Source organism: Balaenoptera borealis (genome assembly GCF_965194805.1).
Source record: "Balaenoptera borealis genome assembly, chromosome: 1".
Lineage (NCBI taxonomy): Eukaryota > Metazoa > Chordata > Mammalia > Artiodactyla > Balaenopteridae > Balaenoptera > Balaenoptera borealis.
This window is the reverse complement of record NC_138860.1, coordinates 16,861,204-16,882,408: the sequence shown is the minus strand read 5'-3', so window position 1 is coordinate 16,882,408 and position 21,205 is coordinate 16,861,204. Positions and strand designations below refer to the sequence as shown.

The 21,205-nt window shown below is 37.2% G+C and overlaps 1 protein-coding gene across 5 annotated transcripts in view; it reads right to left on the bottom strand.

The window, feature by feature from the left end:
- Window positions 1-215: 215 nt before the first annotated feature.
- SPATA17 (spermatogenesis associated 17) overlaps window positions 216-21,205 on the bottom strand; it is a 192,379-nt gene continuing 171,389 nt past the window's right edge. For all 5 annotated transcript variants that reach the window (XM_082395107.1, XM_082395108.1, XM_082395109.1 and 2 more), the window contains 2 exons: window positions 6,462-6,544; window positions 216-2,971 (listed from right to left, as the gene is read on the bottom strand). In XM_082395107.1, the coding sequence (XP_082251233.1) occupies window positions 6,464-6,544 (81 nt within the window). In that variant the 3' untranslated portion in view covers window positions 216-2,971; window positions 6,462-6,463. The remainder of the gene's footprint in view (window positions 2,972-6,461; window positions 6,545-21,205) is intronic.

Genomic DNA, 21,205 nt, shown 5'->3' with positions numbered 1-21,205 from the left:
ACACTTAAACCAAGTATCGATCATAACTTGATCTCAGGATCAGCCAACTTAGTGTATATCTAAACTTATATCCAAAATCAACTATATCATAACTACAAACTAATGGGACTAGTTAAAAAATAACACTCCATAATGTGTGCATTCAAATGAGTGATGGTGTCTTTATAGGCACTTTCTTAGGAAGCTATCTATTATTTTATAGCTTCTATTTCTTGAAACATTTTTGGAACTTTCTTAACAATATTTATCCAACAGGTATTTTATTCGGTGCTTGGTGTTCTGCCTGATGTTGGATAGAGGGCATTTATCAAGAGAGACAGTATTTGCCCTCAAAGAAATTAGAGACCAGCAGGAAAGAAAGGCATTACTTGATTAACTACACGAAAGTTGATGAGTATTTTGATTTCAGAAGTACTGGAGGGTCCAGTTCTGAATACTCTCAAGGTATATGCCTTTAAACCTCCACAGTGCTCTTGATGTTTTAATGGTCAATATTCATACAGAATTAGCTCATATTGGGAATGTAGGAAAGAAATTGTATATAAGTTGATGTAGTTAAGTAGTTTTCAAGAAGCAACAGACTGCTTTCCCCATTCTATTCTCTACTAAGAGTCCATATTTCATTCTTCTTTCTCCTCAATGCAAAGGCATTTTTGGCTCATCTGGATACCCTCTATAGTTATCAGGAACTTATGTGTGTGCCGGGGTGGGGGGAGGAGCAGGGAGTGTGGTGGTGAAAAACAAATACATTACACGGATTGGCTACAGAGCACCTGAGTCATGCACGAGTTTGGGTAATAGTGACAAAGATAAAACTGGCATTCTGAATCATGAAATACTTTGCAGTTCTCAAGAATATATCCAGAGCAGGAATTATTTTTCTTGGGTGTAGTGATAAAACATGAGAGAGAGAGAAAGGGGGGAGAGAGAGGAAGGTTGGTCACTACATGTGAACCTTGCAGACTGGGGCAGGCCAATTCACAATTTTCTGTCACTCACAGTTTTGTTTCTGAATTTCCAGGACAGGTAACTTTGGAGCACTAAGACTATGCAATAGCTCATAATCTAATGCTGAAAGTTATTTTAAAAGAATGAATTCCCAAAATATTGTGAGTCCTAGCAGTAGCATTAGAATAAGATTCCAGTCTCCTAAGATTATTATTAGAAAAGAACAGGAATTATTGATTCCCTTACTATAAAGTAATACATCCTATAAAAGAAGAAAAAAATAATCGGGGAAGAGCGAAACTTGGCTTAGTAGAGTAAGAACCCGTCATAACAAGAGGCCGAGCTATAGACTCCCCACTCAGAAAAAACATCATCTTGGGTTTTTGTTTTTGTTTTTCATCAGTTGTTTCCAGAGTCAATGAAGTTTGAGAGTTGAATTGTCCATTTTGTCATCTGGTATAGACGCAACGCATAACGTTTCAAAGGACCCTGATCTGCTCTAAATCTAGCTACTTCCACTCACCTCCTTACACTTTACAAGATAAAGTAATTCATAACTTTCTTCTGTTATTTTGTATAACACCCAATAATATTTTCCCATTCTATTTCTATTCTCCTATCCCCGAATGGCAGCAAATTCCTCCTTGCAATAAATGTTGTCTTATTTTTTTAAAAAAGTCTTTATTACTTATTTGAATTTTCTACAAACCTATACTTACTATAATTCCCAACATATTCACCAAATTGAATGTTATTGAATGAATGCTCTAAATGAATGTTAACTGTTTTTTTAAAAAATAGCATTAAAGATGTTTTAAAAAATGAATCTTTTCATATAAAGCTTCACAAATCATAACCTCTCACATAATACCTCATTATACCAAAGAGTTTTAAAAAATCTAGCTTAGACTATCATAATGAGAAGGGCAAGGTTACAGACTGAATCACTGACTTGTCATGTAGCTTTGAAGTGGGCAATGTTCAGACTCTTTCTAATTCCAGTAATTGTCTTACAAGTTCATGCTAAGGTCAGAATTAACAAATATTCACCCAGCATCTTCAAAACACTTAATAGATTGTGAATTGTTATTAAAGATTCAAAGAGCTAGGAGGCATACTCTAAAATTTCATAATCTAATCAGTCAGACACTTGTTTTTCAATCAGAAACCACTTACTAAGTGAATACAATGAGCTGGATAGACCCTGCAAGCAGATGACCTCTTTGCAGTAGAGACCTGCAAATGTCTTCTCCGCCTGAGGGTGTCTATGTTTCTGCTGCCACACTCACCGGGGTCTGTGTCTCTGTGTCTCAAGTTCAACATCCCGAGGGGGTTCGAACTGGTCTGATGAGTCACAGTTTCCCTCAGAGCAGAGCTTTCATACCATGCCACTTTACCCCATTCATTCTTCAAACCATTCATCACTCATTCTTCATGCTAGCTGCCCTTCGCTTGGGCTCCCAACACTGGTGTGACTAGGAGGACGGGGTCAGAATATGGCCACTTCAGTGGAACCATCTGTGGCACTTTTGGTCACCAGTGGCCGTGGCTGTGACAGACGTTCTCAGAGGTAAAAGACCCACAGTTCATACACACACACACCATATATATATAGATATATATATATATATTTTTTTCACACTGTAATTAATTCATGAGTAGTCTGCTGTAAAATATTAGTTTATTGAATCATAATAAGTACGGTTTAAGTGTATTTTCTGTAGGCTCCTCATTTGTATTTTCCTTTTAGAACTGTAGAGTTTTTAATGAACCAGGGATGGTTCCAGTTTCTTCTTTGGACAGATGGGGGGAGGGGGAGGAGAGAGAGATAGAGAGAGAAGGGAGGAGGGAGAGAGAATGAGAGAGAGAGAGAGAGAGAGAATAGGAAATACTTCAAATGTTGAGAGACTTGTGTCAAGGTTATTCAGCAGCCATCAAAGTAGAATCCAGGGTTCCAGGCAGTGGGGTCTTCTATTCAACACACTTCACACCATAACCTCATGTTTACATTTTGTCTCGTTTTCTAAAACCAAAACAGTAAAATGAAAGGAGAAAAAGAACCCAGTAACATGAGTTCTCAAATTCTCTAAATATTCCTCACTTAGAGTTAAGCTCAGTTAAGAGTCTAGGATGCTACACCCCTGATTTGACTCATTTCTATCCCTGCTGGAATTACCCTTTTCTCTGATCTCTGTCTACACTGCTGCAGGTCCTGGTCAACAACATTGCTGGTGTGTGCCACTAGACACACAGAGTGTCCAGCCAGCCTGCCTCAGTCATAAGGGAACACAGCAGAATGTCTTCCTAGAGGCAAGTGGGTTGTTATATCATCTTTAGTCAAAAGATGAAGATACTAAAGATATTTTGCTTTCTGTTTTGTTTCTTGCCAATTCACTATGACTAAACTGAAAAGGGTTATAAATTCACATAGTGCCAAACTGAATAACAAGGTGTAGTAATTTTTCTTGTTGAATTAAAAATGTAACCCTAACAGGCACATATGTAGCTTCTATGCCTGATTATTACTCTCCCCTCATGTATCTTCCTTTTCCTTACACAGCGGCTGAGACCATATTTCCTCTGGAAAAAGACAATGGAATTTCACCCCTTTCCCAATTCAGGTACTAACCAAACTTATTTTTCATTTTTATTTTTTTTCTCAGCTACTTGAGTCATGCCTATGCCAAATTCCTATGAAAAGGGGAAGCAAGTACATTATTTTTCATACATAACAAATAATTCCATTAAAACTAATCATATATGGCCTCAAAACTGAACCACTTTTTAGCAGAACGATAGCCTGGGCCAAAGCCCATTGCAAAGAAGAATGTGAAAAAAGTGAGAAGCGCATAATGCAAGAAAACTCACACTGATGTTGGACTAACCAATGATTTCATCTTATGGTGCTAATTTTTCTCCATTCTAATATTCAAAGAGACTCTTCTGTCTGGAAAGATGAATGGAGCTGAAAAGACGGCAGTGCAAGCTGACGGGATATAGCATATACTGATTTAAACAAAGGTGCCTTTGGGAAACTATCAAAGGTTACAAAAATGAGTAGTTATATAGAAAAATTAAAGAAATTAAAAGAAATCATATTATCCTAGTCAGGGAGTAGATTTTAAAATATGTGTGTGTTTAAAATCTAATTCACGCTGTGCAATTTCAGTGGCTGAAGTCTTAGTGCATTAATCAAAATGGGTAGGTGTGGGCTCTGCTTATCCTAAACTCAGACATGCTAAAGGAAAGAAAGATTAATCTGATAAAGGTATCACTATTTCTAATCGGACTGACGGGCAAGTGTAATGTGGGTGTACGAGGCAATGTCGGGTGAATTATAGCGAAGTGATGAACTACCTTGAAGATGAAGCAATCAAATAGATAGCTCTAAAAATTACCACGGCATCTTTATTAAACACTTTGGTGCAAGTGTTCCTGTCTCGGCCTTCTTCACAAAGTGCAGAAGGACTGTGTTGTATTTGGTGAAATTAAATCTTAATAGGAGAGCATCAGCTAAGGCTGCTACCCTTCACTTACCAAAATTAAGCACTAGATATTAATTTCCTTTCTAAGAGGAGGAGATGACATTTTGATAACACTTTCAATTCACAAAATAGTTAAACATCCAAGAGAAGAGTTAGCAAACACTTTTTAAAAACATCTCTCACATATTTGTATCTGTGCATTGTGCACTCTTTTTAATGAAAAGTAATGTGAAACATTTGTTACTCATCCTTGTCTTTCTTATAAATAATTTAGCAAGTCATTATTTTGTCTTCAGAAAAAAAGATAATTGTCTCTGAATTATTATGACTGAATTGAATAAAGTCAAGATGTTTTTAGAAAAAAAGATAATTGTCTCCGAATTATTATGATTGAATTGAATAAAGTCAAGATGTTTTTGTAATTGGTAGAGAAGAGCAAGTAGTTCCTATTGTTTAACAATTTGCTTTTGTCTGATTAGATAAAAATTTCAAAAAGTGAGACCATAAAGAAATATCCCCCCAAAATGTACCCCTAATCTCGTTACTGGTAGAGATAACTACCAGTAACATTTTTGCATTATACGAATGTATACATACATATGCAATACATAAATAAGCACATACAAGTGTGTTTTTTATACATACATACACATTATACATATGTGTGTGTACACACACACATACACACACGCACACATATACATGTTTTTTAATGGAATCAGACTACATAGTTTCCTTTGAACCCAGCTTTCTTTTCTTAGAAATATATTGGAGGCATTTTTTCAAATTAATAGGTAAAGATCTATGTTAACATTTTTAATGTCTTCATAGTATTGCATTTCATGTGTCTTAGCATTTATTTAACTTAACATATACTAATGAGTATTCAAGTTATTTTCAACCTTTGGCCATTATGAACAGGATGTATCTTTGAATTAAAATCTGAAATCATACACAAATATGAAAAATTGTATTTAGACTACTTCATGCTGTGAGTCACAAATACTAGATAAATGCTCCAATGGGTAATGGTACTTATTTTATAAACCTTTGAAACTGTAATTCCACTCAGCATTATATGTATGTTTCTCCATTGACTCAGAGTATTTCATATTTCCCCTCATATATTCCTTTGGAGGAGTTAAAAGGTGGTCATTTCTATCTACATTTAACATACTGACTTCCAGTTGGAGCATCCAAAGTTATAAATGTGGGAGAGGCAATACTAACTAAATCTAAGGAACATAGTTGCTTGCATCTACTTTGTGTTCTTTCCAACAGACCAGAGCTTTCCCTGGTTCTTGGTGTGGGAGGAACCCTGGGGAATTAACTAGCCTGATTTCTCATTCCTGCCTCTTTTCCTTCAACTGTAGTGATCTTTTCTGTCTTCATTCAATATCTCCTTTAAATTTGGCTGATGTCAGAATACCTCCTATTAGTCTCCCTTTGATTGTAATCACTTCTCTACTCTAAAACACCTTAGCAATTAAATACAGCGTTCATTGAGAGTTAATTTTGTGATCTTGAATTTTATGTGGGTATCTCTGTTCTTCTCTAGTCTGTAAACTTTGGTCATCAGAGACCCAAGATGCTATTTATTTGGAATCCACTAAAGGCACCTCACACTTTAAATAACACACATATTGAATATAGTATTTTAAACTATACTGTATCTATACAGTAATGAGAAATATTTTAGCTTTTGGACACCATCAATACTTTCTCATTATATTGTGTAAAACTATTTATTTACTGTATTAATTAATTTAAAGAGAAAGGGTACTTCAGGTAGTTTTCAGTTCTACTTTGAGTTCATTTTGGAGCAGAGATTTGAAATACAAAATCCATGATTTTTGAATGTTGAAAACCATTAGACTAGAATGAAAGAAATATATGGAGTTGTATTATGTATAAATATTATTATAGCATGTTTTTTTTAAAATGCTTGATAGTTAAATCAGTCTCATTTGATTTTTTATGTTATTTACTATAGCATTTTTTGAAGTACCTTTTAGCAAAAATGCATACCTTTATACAATTTGTCCAGCTTTTGAATACAATTTTCCATACTTTGAGAAGAGATCAAATGATGGCAATACAGTTTGGAAATCCTAGGAGGAAAAAGATCAACAATTACCAGAGAGGTCATGCTGATTTCTTATGTTATTTTGGTTATAATTTAAATTATATTAAATTGCTAGATGGATATCATTTAACTGCACTTCAAATTTCCCATCATGCCCTCAAATAAAACAAAATTAGCAGGTAAGATTTATCAGTTGAAATCCAGATATATGGAGACTTTCTTAAACACATAGTTTTTACGAGCTGTGGATGGCAGCCTGGAGAAGCTCTGAGCAACACAATGACATAGCCACCTGTCTTCACAGAGCTCACAATCTACATGTTTTTCCTTGATCTTGATGATGGTGCATTTGGCTCCTTTTCTGACACGATTTTTCTTCTACATTTCCCCTCATTGAATCGTCTCTAGCAACACCTCTGCTTACTTAACACTCTGCCTCTCAGTCTTTATACTTAGAGATGCCTCCACCTAAACAGCTTTGTCTCCAGTTATTCCCATGGTTCATTCCTTCTCTTCGTCACATCCCTGTTCAAAGAGACCCTCCCTCACTACCTGCACATAAAATAGTACCCCTGAAACTTTCTATCATTTTAAACGGCTCTATTTTCTTCATAGCAATTACCATTCTTTGATACTATATATTTATTTTGTGTCCCACATGAGATGGTAAGCTTCATATGGGTAGGTACCTTGTTTTGTGCAAAATAATATTTGTTGACTAAATGAATGAAAAAGGAAAGGTGTTATACCCAAATAATCATAATAGAAGGCCACCTGTGGTAAGTATCACAGAAGTGATTCAAACAAATGCTGAAGAAGTTCAGAAGGAAGAGAGGACAAATCATTTATTGTTGAGTAACCAAAGAAGCAGCATTTGATTGAGGACAGAAACGAATGCTTTTCATGCATGTGAAACAGGCAAAGTTGTTAAAGAGGTAAAGTACTAAATCGACAGTGGATACTGTAAATAAATGGTCAGACTACATAAAAGCATATGTTTCTCCTTTGTAAAGCAGGCTTATCCTCAATGGAAATGATTTTGGACAATTTTATTTTTCTTAAGAAAACCCTGGAAGGAAGGACCTCTGCCCAGGGTCAACCTCTTTAGAGGGTTCCTACCTTACAAACACACAGAAAATAAATGTATTAAAGAACATGCAGGAACCTCTGTCACTAGGGATCTGGCTCTCCACTCCGGTACAACAGAGCCCCAACCCTAAATATCTGCTTTTATGAATAAGCCCAGGGCTTAATAACAAGCCTATTCAGGCCCCAGGGAAAAGCCCCACATCTGTTGCTTTGTGTTTATGAAACAAAAGTGACAAAGCCCGAGTGACATGAAGGATAAGAGGTTGTAACAGACACTGCTTTCGAGCACGAAAAGAATTTGTGTGATAAAAATGCTTAGAAAAAAAAATGCTTAGATAAAAGACAAATTAATTAATTCGAATAAAATCCTTCCTTTTGGATAGCATGAATGCAATAGAACTTTATATAATGAAGTATTATTTTCTTGTGGTGCTGAAATCCATATTCTAGCTTTCTTTTTATTTGTAATTGTGATTCTAGGGGTACTCAGGAATCAACATAATGTTTGCAAGAGTGGCGCATGACATATCGGGAACATTTTGCAATAGTAAGTAATTCATATTACTCTTAAACTTGAATGTATGAAGTTAGGCATATGTGAGAAGCATGATAGTGATTTTTTAATGTCGGCACTTGATGAACCCTGAAGACTAGAACTATGGATGGTTTAAGTTTTATAAATATATATGTATAACAATAATCTAGGTTTCAAAAAAGTAAATGAAAAGGTTTGTTTTGTGCAAATGATCTTAAACTTTTGATATTTTTAACTACTTTTTTTTTAATTTTACTATAATAAATCATTTTGGATATTTAAAAAAATTTATTTCTAATTTTTTCCTCTTTAAAAAAAATGAAGTATAGTTGATTTGCAATATTATATTAGTTTCAGGTGTACAGCATAGTGATTCAGTATTTTTACAGACTATACTCCATTAAAAGTTATTATAAGATAATGGCTATAATTCCCTGTGCTATACAATATATCCTTGTTGTTTATCTATTTTATACATAGTGGTTAGTAACTCTTAGTCCCATACCCCTAATTTGCCCCTCCCTCCTTCCCTCTCCCCTTTGGTAACCAGTAGTTTGTTTTCTATATCTGTAAGTCTGTTTCTGTTTTGCATATACATTTGTTTGTATTATTTTTAGATTCTGCATATAAACGATACAATGTAGCATTTGTCTTCCTCTGTCTGATACACGTTAGAAATTCAGCTCTACATGAAATGAGGAACATTAGAGAAGAAATAAATGAAGGTAGAGATCTTAATTGATCTTACAGATAACGGGCTTGTTCAAAATAATAATAACAAAAATATAATCAGTGATTATAGCTTATGGATAAGGTAAATAAATGACAGCAATATTATAAGGGATGGAAGGGAGGAGTTGGGAATAATCTGTTATAAGGTAGTTGAACTACCCATGAAACAATATAGTGTTATTTGAAAGTAGACTTGGATTAGTCAAAAAACACAAACAGATTAAAAGTAAAGGCATGGAGAAAGATGTACTATCTAACATTAAGCAAAAGAAAGTTGGAGTAGCTACATTAATTTCAGACAAAACAGACTTCAGAGTAAGGAAAATAATCTGGAATAAAGATGGGCATTACATGATAAAGGAGTCAATTCTCAAAGAAGACATAACTGTCCTAAATGTGTATGTACCTAACAACAGAGCACCAAAACACAAGAAGTAAAAACTAATAGAACTGCAAGGAGAGGTAAACAAATTCACTATTGTAATTGGAGGCTTCAATACCCCTTTGTAAGTAACTGATAGATCTGGCAGGCAGAATGTCAGTAAGGATACAATTGAACTGAACAGCACTATCACTCAACTGGATCTAATTGACATTTATAGACTACTTCATCCAACAATAACCACACACTCTTCTCAAGCTCACATGGAATATTCACCAGGATAGACCACATTCTGAGCCATAAAGTATACCTTAACGACTTCAAAAGAGTAGATATCATACAAAGTATGTGTTTAGACCACAATGGAATTAAACTAAAAAGTAATAACAAAAAGATAGTTTAAAGTTCCTGAAATATTTGGAGATTAAACAATACCCTACTAAATAATACATAGTCAAAGAAGAATCATCAAGAAAAAAAAATTTTGAACTACATGAAAACTAAAACACAACTTGGCAAAATTTGTGGGATGCAGCAAAAGCAGTGCCTACAGGGAAATTTATAGCATTGAATGCATATAGTAGAAAAGAAGAAAGATCTACAATCATTAATCTAAGCTTCCAATTTAGGTAACTAGAAAAAGAGCAGATTAAATCCAAAATATGCCAAAGAAAATAAAATCAGAGTAGAAATTGAAAACAGGAAATCAATAGAAAAAAAAAATATCAACAAAACCAAAAGCTGGTTCTTTGAAAAGATCAATAAAATTGATAAACACCTAACCAGACTAAGAAAAAAGAAAGAAGATACACATTACAAATATCAGAAATGAAAGATGGACCATCACTACTGATCCCATGGACATTAAAAGGATAATAAAGGAATTTTTTGAACAACTCTGTTCATAAATTTGGTAACAGGTGAAATGGACTAATTTCTTGGAAGTCACAATCTATCAAAACTCAAACAAGGAGAAATAATCTAAATATGCCTATAACTATTTTAAAAATTGAATAAGTAATTAGTAACCTTCCAAAACAGGCCCAGATGATTTCACTGGTGAATTATACCAAAAAAGGAAGAAATGATACCAATTCTGTATAATTTATTACAGAAAACAGATGTACAGGAAGCACTTCCTGACTCTTTCTGTTTCATTGCCTATAAAATGGAGATATCTTACAGGGTTGGTGTGAGGATTAAACAGGATAAAACGTCTTAGCACTAGCTTTCTCCTCCATCTTTCCTTCAAGGGTAAAAATCTATTCATAGTCTATCCAACATGTGCTTTTAAAAGTTAAGTTAGGGCTTCCCTGGTGGCGCAGTGGTTGAGAATCTGCCTGCCAATGCAGGGGACGCGGGTTCGAGCCCTTGTCTGGGAAGATCCCACAAGCCGCGGAGCAACTAGGCCCGTGAGCCACAATTGCTGAGCCTGCGCGTCTGGAGTCTGTGCTCCGCAACAAGAGAGGCCGCGATAGTGAGAGGCCCGCGCACCGCGATGAAGAGTGGTCCCCGCTTGCCGCAACTAGAGAAAGCCCTCGCACAGAAATGAAGACCCAACACTGCCATAAATATATAAATAAATAAATAATTCCCATTAAAAAAAAAAGAAAGTTAAATTAAATTCCATTGACACATATGAGAGACTGATTATGATGCAATAATGTAGTGAAACAGGACTGAAAGGATCTTGATTGTATCCCCCATCAGTAAAAATATTTTAAGCATCCTCAATATATTTTTGGTTATCTGCTTGTAATTCTATATGTGTAACACGGTGATAGTAAAATATAATGTTAAATGATATACAAATGAGGTAAAAATAAATAGAAATTATAATATTTTCTTCCCTCATTTCTTTGGATCTTCTTGTGTACTTAGTTTTGGCCTCCTCTAATATAATGAATGAAGCAACAATTAATTCTGTGTTATACTTTAACCTGTGCATTCCACTAACATTTGAGCATCTATAGTGTGTCAGCACTATGCTAGATAGCTTCCAACTAATGGTAACCAAAACTTAGCTGTGTCTTCCCAGGATCCCTCACAGGCTAGTGGAAGAGTCAGAAAATAGGCATTTATAGTTGTGTAGATAAGCAAGGACTGACTCTTCAAGTACCTATACTCTACATCCCCTGATAGAAAATCTTTCACAAATCCTTTATCACTCTTATTTTATTTAAAAGCCCACTTTCTTACTTGGCCCTAGTCAACCAATAACTGTTACCTCTGGTATAGGAAGAGGTGAACACACCATTAAGACAGCTTTGGTTTTGGAAAAAATCTGGTGCTGGTTCTCATTTGTTCATAATATTCCTTGGCCACCATGTTATGGGAAAAAACAGGCCACCATGTTATGGGAAGCTATTTATGAGCTCAAGAAAACCACCTGCACGACACTTGTACATTGTCACTTTTGAAATGGGGGGGTGGGGGACAGCTTTTCTGAAAAATAACCTCATCAAGAAAAAACACTGGGGATGTAATTCTAAATGCTGCCATAGCCCTTGCGTGCCAGAGCAGACAGCTTTTGCTATTAGCTTTTGACCAGCCAAACACAAATAATCCACTGCCAAAATGAGCTCCTTGGGACAATTTAGGACTCTTTGGAAGTGAATGGCTCTTTGAGCTGGAATGCAGCCCAGGTCCATTTTCAAACCCAAGTCAAAATGACAAAGAGCAAATTTCCTGGGCCACTCACCCCCTAAGTGTAGGATTACTTTAGGTTGGCAGCTGCACTGTTTATCTAGTTATTTAAGGCTTTTCATCAGATACTCATGACCAGCTTCAATGTTGGTAAGCAGGATGGAGCTGATACACTATAGTGGACAAATCCTCCAAGATTAGAAGGACAAGATGGAAATGAAAGGTTATGCACATATTGTTCAGCTTAAAATATTTTTTATATAATCAGCTCTAAGCTGATTAAATACAGGAAAATATTTCCTGAATGAGACCATAGTTAAGTCTGGCTAGTGCTTGGGATTTTCCATAATCTATAAACAACAGTTCATAGGCAGTTTTAAAAGATCACCTGGCATTATTCCTGCATGATCCAACTTTGCTTTCATTGCATGTAGAAAATTCTGTGATGGAAAGATCATTTCCACTGTTTCGACAAAAGAACATACACGCAATGGCTAAGAGCTGTAGGAGTTTTTCTCTTCTTTCTGTTCACTATGAGTTTTCAGGAAAACATTCTAAAGCATTCTCTGTTATTTGTGTTCTTCTCTAGATTTAGGATTTACTATGTATTCTTTCAATTAAACTATTTGTATATGTTTTCGAAGAAACAACTTTTAGTTGACGTTGAGTTGACAATGCAGTGTCAGTCTGAACCTAGAAAGGAAACCAAGTTCATTTGTATATTAAATTATGCTCAGAGTCTCACTAAGGGTATTTGCAAGGGTGGTTTGAAAACTTTATGACTTCTGTTCTGAGGCAGGATTGCATTGGAGCCAAGCTGACTGGGTGCTTGTTTCCTCACTTGAAAGACAGAGATGAGAGAGACCTTCAAGATGGTGGAGGAGTAAGAAGTGGAGATCGCCTTACTCCTCACAAATACATCAAAAATACATCTACCATGGAACAACTCCTACAGAACACCTACTGAACGCTGGCAGAAGACCTCAGACTTCCCAAAAGGCAAGAAAACCCCCATGCACCTGGGTAGGGCACAAGAAAATAGAAAAAACAGAGACAAAAGAATAGGGACAGGATCTGCACCTCTGGGAGGGAGCTGTGAAGGAGGAATAGTTTCTACCCACTAGGAAGTCCCTTCACTGGTGGGGGTGGGGGTGGGGGGTGGGCGGGGAGGGAAGCTTCAGAGCCACGGAGGAGAGCGCAGCAACAGGGGTGCAGAGGGCAAAGCGAACAGATTCCCACACAGAGGATTGGTGCCGACAAGCACTCACCAGCCCGAGAGGCTTGTCTGCTCACCCACCGGGGCGGGCGGGGGCTGGGAGCTGAGGCTCGGGCTTCGGTCGGATCCCAGGGAGAGGACTGGGGTTGCCTGCGTGAACACAGACTGAAGGGGGCTAGTGTGACACAGCTGGCCAGGAGGGAGTCCAGGAAAAAGTCTGGACCTGCCGAAGAGACAAGAGACCATTGTTTCTGGGGCACGAGGAGAGGGGATTCAGAGCACCACCTAAACGAGCTCCAGAGACGGGCGCGAGCCGTGGCTCTCAGCACGGACACCAGAGAGGGCATGAAATGCTAAGGCTGCTGTTGCAGCCACCAAGAAGCCTGTGTGCAGACACAGGTCACTATCCACACCTCCCCTCCCAGGAGCCTGTGCAGCCCACCACTGCCAGGGTCCCGTGATCCAGGCACAACTTCCCCAGGAGAACACAGGGTGTGCCTCAGGCTGTTGTAACGTCATGCTGGCCTCTGCTGCCGCAGGCTCGCCCCACATTCCATACCCCTCCCTCCCCCTGGCCTGGGTGAGCCAGAACCCCTTAATCAGCTGCTACTTTAACCCCGTCCTGTCTGAGAGAAGAACAGACACCTGAGGGCGACATACATGTAGAGACAGGGCCAAATCCAAAGCTGAACCCCAGGAGCTGTGTGAACAAAGAAGAGAAAGGGAAATTTCTCCATGCAGCCTCAGAAGCAGCAGATTAAATCCCCACAATCAACTTGATGTACCCTGCATCTGCGGAATACTTCAATAGACAACAAATCATCCCGAAATTGAGGTGGTGGACTTTGGGAGCAAGTGTAGCCTTGGGGTTTGCTGTCTGCAACTGACTAGTTTCTGATTTTTATGTTTATCTTAGTATAGATTTTAGCGCTTGTTATCATTGGCGGATTTGTTTATTGATTTGGTTGCTCTCTTCTCTTTTCTTTTATTACTTTAAAATTTTTTTTTAATTTAATAATTAAAAACATTTTTGCTTTAATGACTTTATTTATTTTATTATTATTTTTTCTTTCTTTCTTTTTCTCCTTTTCTTCTGAGCCATGTGGCTGACAGGGTCTTGGTGCTCCAGCTGGGTGTCAGGCCTGAGCCTCTGAGGTGGGGGAGCCGAGTTCAGGACATTGGACCACCAGAGACCTCCTGGCCTCACGTAATATCAATCAGCGAGAGCTCTACCAAAGATCTCCGTCATGCTAAGACCCAGCTCCGCTCAATGACCAGCAAGCTCCAGGGCTAGACACCCCATGCCAAACAACTAGCATGACAGGAACACAACCCCACCCATTAGCAGAGAGCCTGCTTAAAATCATAGTAAATTCACAGACATCCAAAAACATACCACAGGACCTCAACATAATAAAGGCCTTACCTCAACATAATAAAGGCCATATATGATACATCCACAGACAACATCTTTCTCAGTGGTGAAAAAGTAAAACCATTTCCTCTAAGATCAGGAACAAGACTAGGTTGCCCACTCTCACCGCTATTACTCAACATTGTTTTGAGAGTTTTAGCCATATCAATCAGAGAAGAAAAAGAAATAAAAGGAATCCAAATCGGAAAAGAAGAAGTAAAACTGTCACTGTTTGCAGATGACGTGACACTATACATAGAGAATCCTAAAGATGCTACCAGAAAACTATTAGAGCTAATCAATGAATTTAGTAAAGTAGCAGGATACAAAATTAATGTACAGAAATCTCTTGCATTCCTATACACTAATGATGAAAAATCTGAAAGAGAAATTAAGGAAACACTCCCATTTACCACTGCAACAAAAAGAATAAAATACCTAGGAATAAACTTACCTAAGGAGACAAAAGACCTGTATGCATTAAACTATAAGCCACAGATGAAAGAAATTAAAGATGATACAAACAGATGGAGAGATATACCACGTTCTTGGATTGGAGAACTCAATATTGTGAAAACGACTATACTACCCACAGCAATCTACAGATTCAGTGCAGTCCCTATCAAACTACCAATGGAGTTTTCCACAGAACTAGAACAAAAAGTTTCACAATTTGTATGGAAACATAAAAGACCCCGAATAGCCAAAGCAATCTGGAGAAAGAAAAACAGAGCTGGAGGAATCAGGCTCCAGGAGTTCAGCCTATACTACAAAGCTACAGTAATCAAGACAGTATGGTACTGGCACAAAAACAGAAATATAGATCAATGGAACAGGATAGAAAGCCCAGAGATAAACCCATGCACCTATGGTCTGCTAATCTATGACAAAGGAGGCAAGGATATACAATGGAGAAAAGAGAAAAGACAGTCTCTTCAATAAGTGGTGCTGGGAAAACTGGACAGCTACATGTAAAAGAATGAAATTAGAACACTCCCTAACAATATACACAAAAATAAACTCAAAATGGATTAAAGACCTAAATGTAAGGCCAGACACTATAAAACTCTTAGAGGAAAACATAGGCAGAACACTCTATGACATAAATCACAGCAAGATCCTTTTTGACCCACTTCCTAGAGAAATGGAAATAAAAACAAAAATAAACAAATGGGACCTAATGAAACTTAAAAGCTTTTGCACAGCAAAGGAAACCATAAACAAGATGAAAAGACAACCCTCAGAATGCGAGAAAATATTTTCAAATGAAGCAACTGACAAAGGATTAGTCTCCAAAATATACAAGCAGCTCATGCAGCTCAATATCAAAAAACAAAGAACCCAATCCAAAAATGGGCAGAAGACCTAAATAGACATTTCTGCAAAGAAGATATACAGATTGCCAACAAACACTTGAAAGGATGCTCAACATCACTGATCATTAGAGAAATGCAAATCAAAAGTACAGTGAGGTATCACCTTACACCAGTCAGAATGGCCATCATTAAAAAATCTATAAACAATAAATGCTGGGGAGGGTGTGGAGAAAAGGGAACCCTCTTGCACTGTTGGTGGGAATGTAAATTGATACAGCCACTATGGAGAACAGTATGGAGGTTCTTTAAAAAACTAAAAATAGAATTACCATATGACCCAGCAATCCCACTACTGGGCATATACCCTGAGAAAACCATAGTTCAAAAATAGTCATGTACCACAGTGTTCACTGCAGCTCTATTTACAATAGCCAAGACATGGAAGCAACCTAAGTGTCCATCGACAGACGAATGGATAAAGAAGATGTGGCACATACATACAATGTAATATTACTCAGTTGTAAAAAGAAACGAAATTGAGTTATCTTGTAGTGAGGAAGATGGACCTAGAGTCTGTCATACAAAGTGAAGTAAGTCAGAAAGTCAGAAAGAGAAAAACAAATACCGTATGCTAACACATATATATGGAATCTAAAAAAAAAAAATGGTTCTGAAGAACCTAGGGGCAGGACAGAAATAAAGACACAGACGTAGAGAATGGACGTGAGGACATGGGGAGGGGGAAGTGTAAGCTGGGACGAAGTGAGATTGGCATGGACCATACACCACCAAATATAAAATAGATAGCTCGTGGGAAGCAGCTGCATAGCACAGGGAGATCAGCTCGGATTTTTGTGACTACCTAGAGGGGTGGGATAAGGAGTGTGGGAGGGAGATGCAAGAGGGATGGGTTATGGGGATATATGTATACGTACAGCTGATTCACTTTGTTATACAGAAGAAAATAACAGCATTGTAAAGCAATTATACTCCAATGAATATGTTAAAAAAAAATGATATAAAAATAATGACACCCTATTCACAGGGTTGTTAAAAGGATTACATGAGTTCATACTTATAAAGCAATTAAAATAGTGTCTGGCATATAGCAAATACTTAGTGTTAGCTATTTTCAAATAAGAAACTTCAAAAACCCTTTACTTTAAAAAAAAATAGTTGTGGATAAATAATCCTAAATAGTTGCTTATTCAAAGGTCATTTATATTTGACTTCAGTATACATATTCCTATTTTTAGGTAGGTACATCTAAATTCAAAAGTTTTATATTTGAGTTACTATTAATTCTTTTTCCATATTTATATATCTTTCTTTTTCTTAATAGTTTTATCTTTTTCTTAGTTTGTGCTCCTCTTCCACCTTTATAGTCTTGATTATAAATGCACAAGTTGGAAATGGCAGGCCAACATGTAAACTGAAGGATGAATAATGGGGTTTCTTGTTTGACCAGCCCATTGTGTTATGGTATATATGGAATATGGCCATAGTAAAAGAAATACAAAGATATATAAGAAGTAATAAACCTAGATGCAGAAATATAGATGTACATATAAAATGTGGCCTTAACTGTTTAATTTCAACTAAAAACAATAAGAATGTTATCTAAATAAAAGTCACTGAAATGGAACACCCAACAAGAGACAAATGTTGTAGTTAGAATCATCTGTAGCCTGTGAGTTGGTTTGATAACAAAGCTAATGATACCAGGGTAAGAGGTTCCAGTAACATGACTTTCACATACAATGGCAACCCATTTTAAGTAGAGGGAATGCTATATGGCACTGGCACTAAAGGGAAAGTTTGGGCTAGTACTTGGTTAGTATACTGGAGAATATGCTGCAAAAATGTTCCAAGAAAACATCAGAATGGCTTAAGGAGAACCACTTAAGTGGGGAATACAACTGAAGCCAGAATTGTGACATTCTTAAATACTAAGAGTTTCTTGTAGGAAAGACACTGAGTGCCTCTAAGTAAATAAGTATTCTAAGGAAACTCTCAAGAGGGGGGATAACTGCTAAAAGACAGGACACATTGTATCCTGAGTTTAGCCTGGTAAAAAGTAAGCACTTCAAAAGTATTATTTGTCTGAAGGAATGACTGAAGAATGAATAAATAGACTTGGCCCTGGGGAAACCATAAACCTGTTCAAATTTTGAGCCTTCTGGAATAGCACATCCTTACTCTCTCCTTCAACCCCATCACTCTAGAAACCAAAAGAAGGAGATGGCAGCTGTATGGCCTGGACTCCATCATCAAGAGGGTCCTCTCAAAGTCCACTCCACACTCTGAGAACTTTCCTTTTCCAACTGGTAGACATTATGCCCAGGTCCCTCTGTAAATTAAATAACTTGAGTCTAAGTGTATTTGGAGGAGAAATAGAGAAATCAGGAGAGGGGGAGAGAATATAGTAGAGAAAAAGTAAGTAACATATTTATGTATGAGATCTATGAGGAATGGGTGGGCTCAATAAATCTTGATTGAATAGAAATATGTCTTCTTGTTATGACCCCATTTTGCAAGGATGGTAATACCTAGATTCATCAGTAAATAGGCTATAAAGGATGTGTTCAATGATGTCTTCTTTATAAGAACACTGTTACCATCTATCTACATTATTCAGATTCCTTGTTTGCAAATTCACCTACTCACTAAAATTTATTTGTAACTCCAAAATGCATACTCACGGTGCTTTCAGTCATTCATAGATACGAGCAGAGAGGTGAAGATTTGAGTCACCCAGCACCCACACTCCCAGCCAAAGCCTGTCTTCTCATTTCAGCTCTCACACTATAAACAAGTGTCCTTTCGTGTTTATTTAGTGTCACCTTTTTCACATTTTTGTTGGTGATTTCTCTTTTTAAAGTAGACCCCAAGCATACTGCTGAAGTGCTACCTAGCGTTCCTAAGCACAAGAAGTTTACTGCGTGCCTTAAGGAGAAAATACGTTTATTAGATAAGCTTCATTCAAGCATAAGTTATAGTGTTATTGGCCAGGACTTCAATGTTAATGAATCAACAATATATATTAAATAAGGAGTCTTTCAACAGAAATACACATGAAACAATGTTATGTATTGATTGGGTGACAAAAATGTTGACCAGAGGCTCAGAGGAACCTAACCTTGCACTTCCCTTAGGAGCAATGGCTCAGTATTTGCTGATTCGTGTTTGCAGTGACTTCATAGAACATAACTATGGCAAGTACAAGAATAGACTGTAACTCTTCAGTACAGCCAAGCTCCATCATGACATACTTACTGCTGCATGAACTTACGTATTCTACCAGAATATTTCAAATAGCATGCCTCGTAGAACACAAGTAACACTGAACAAACAAATGAATGAATGAAAACATGAATAAAAATATGACCTAATGGATTCAAAATATTGTTTACTATCCTTATGGGGTGGGTTGTAAATAACTCTCCACGAACATTAACCATATATAGATTATAATCTGAAATTTTAGTTTTATAAGAAATGGTTTTCATTTCAGTATAATTTCTCTGAGATTAAACATAAGATAAAAATATAAATGAAGCTTTAGGGGAAGGTGGGACGAATTGGGAGATTAGGATTGACATATATACACTACCATGCATGAAATAGATAGCTAGTGGGAACATGCTATAAAGCACAGGAAGTTCAGCTTGGTGCTCTGTGACAACCTAGATGGGTGGGATGGGGGGATGGGTTGGGAGGGAGGTCCAGGAGGGAGGGGATATACGTATACATATAGCTGATTCACTTCATCGTACAGTGGAAACTAACACAACATTGTAAAGCAATTATACTCCAATTAAAAAAAAATTGTCAACTGAAAAAAAAATTATATGATATTCAAATTTCAGTGTTCATAAAGATTTACCATAGCATAAATATATATATATATACACACACACACACACACACACATAAATGAAGCTTTAATAAACAGAATTCGCATAGCCCTCTACTAAACTTAGATTTTCATATTATCACCAGGCATTATCATGTTTGTTTAATTTCTTTCAAAAAGAATTGTTTTAAACATTCATTTATTCACTCACTCACTCATCTCTCTCTCTTTCCCTTTCTTCCTTCCTTTCTCTTTCTTCCTTCCTTCCTTTCCTTCCTTCCTTCCTTCCTTCCTTCCTTCCTTCCTTCCTTCCTTCCTTCCTTCCTTTCTCTTTCTTTTTCCCTCCCTCCCTCCCTTCTTTCCTTCCTTCCTTCCTTCGTTCCTCAAAAAGTACTAATCCAGTGCCTACTTATACCAAGTGCTGTTCCAAGCAGTGAGGATACAGCAATACCTAAGTCAGGCAAAAACTCCTGTCTCCATGAAACTTAAAGTTCTAGCAGGCGGCGAGAGACAACAAGCAAATAAAGTCAGGTAATGATAAGTGCTGTGAAGAAAAATAAGACGGGGTAGGAGAGAAGGGTGAGGGCGTTAGGGACAGGGCCTGCAATTCAAATCAGGTGGTCAGAAAGGCTGCTCTGTGGTGACACTTGAGCACTAACTCGAAGGAGGTGAGAATGTAACCATGCAAACGAAGAGCACAACTACAACCACCAAGTTTTTCACTACAACACTAGTGTCACTTCAAGCAACCAAAACCTGCTAAGCTACCTTAAAAAGATAGTTTTATCTGCTCTAAGACTTTTGGAGGATTTTTTCCAGGGTCTGAACCCTGTTAGTGCAGAAGGTAGGAAGCATCGAGCAGTAAAAAAGCACTGCCTTTTCTCTGCAGACAGCACAAAAGGGGCGCCGTGGCCTTGTATATGAACAGAGCTCCACTAACTCACTTCAACAAGCACTGTCACATCCTAATGTTGTCGTCATACAACGTGAATGGACACCATCCCGGCGCCCCAGGATCAGGTGTGCAAGAGTCACAGTAAATGGGGCCTAGCCCATAATTTCCAATTCCCATTCGTGCATTTATATCCCTTGAGCAGCACTGCCCAAGAGAGACATTTGGAGAGATAAAGAAGACTATTAATAATGATTACCTATTTCTTTCATTGATACCACAAATGGGGTCTAATGTCAAAAAGTAATTAGCCAGGAAAAATGCACATAGAAATAATACTTGATAACACTGTCTGGGTAAGTGACAGCTGGAGAATTTTTTTTTTAAGATAGGAATAACCAATGTTTGTCAAGGTGTGGTGCTTTTTTCTTTAACGGTGGACCCCCGTAAGAAAAAAGTGATCCTCCTCCAAGAGAAGTACTAACAGAATATATTTTTCCTCCACTTTTCTTGAAATTGTCCACATCTAAGTTTTTGTGATGGAATTTATTACTATTTCCTGGTTAGCTGGAGGGGGAGACTGCTGCATAACATGTGTTGTTCATTTC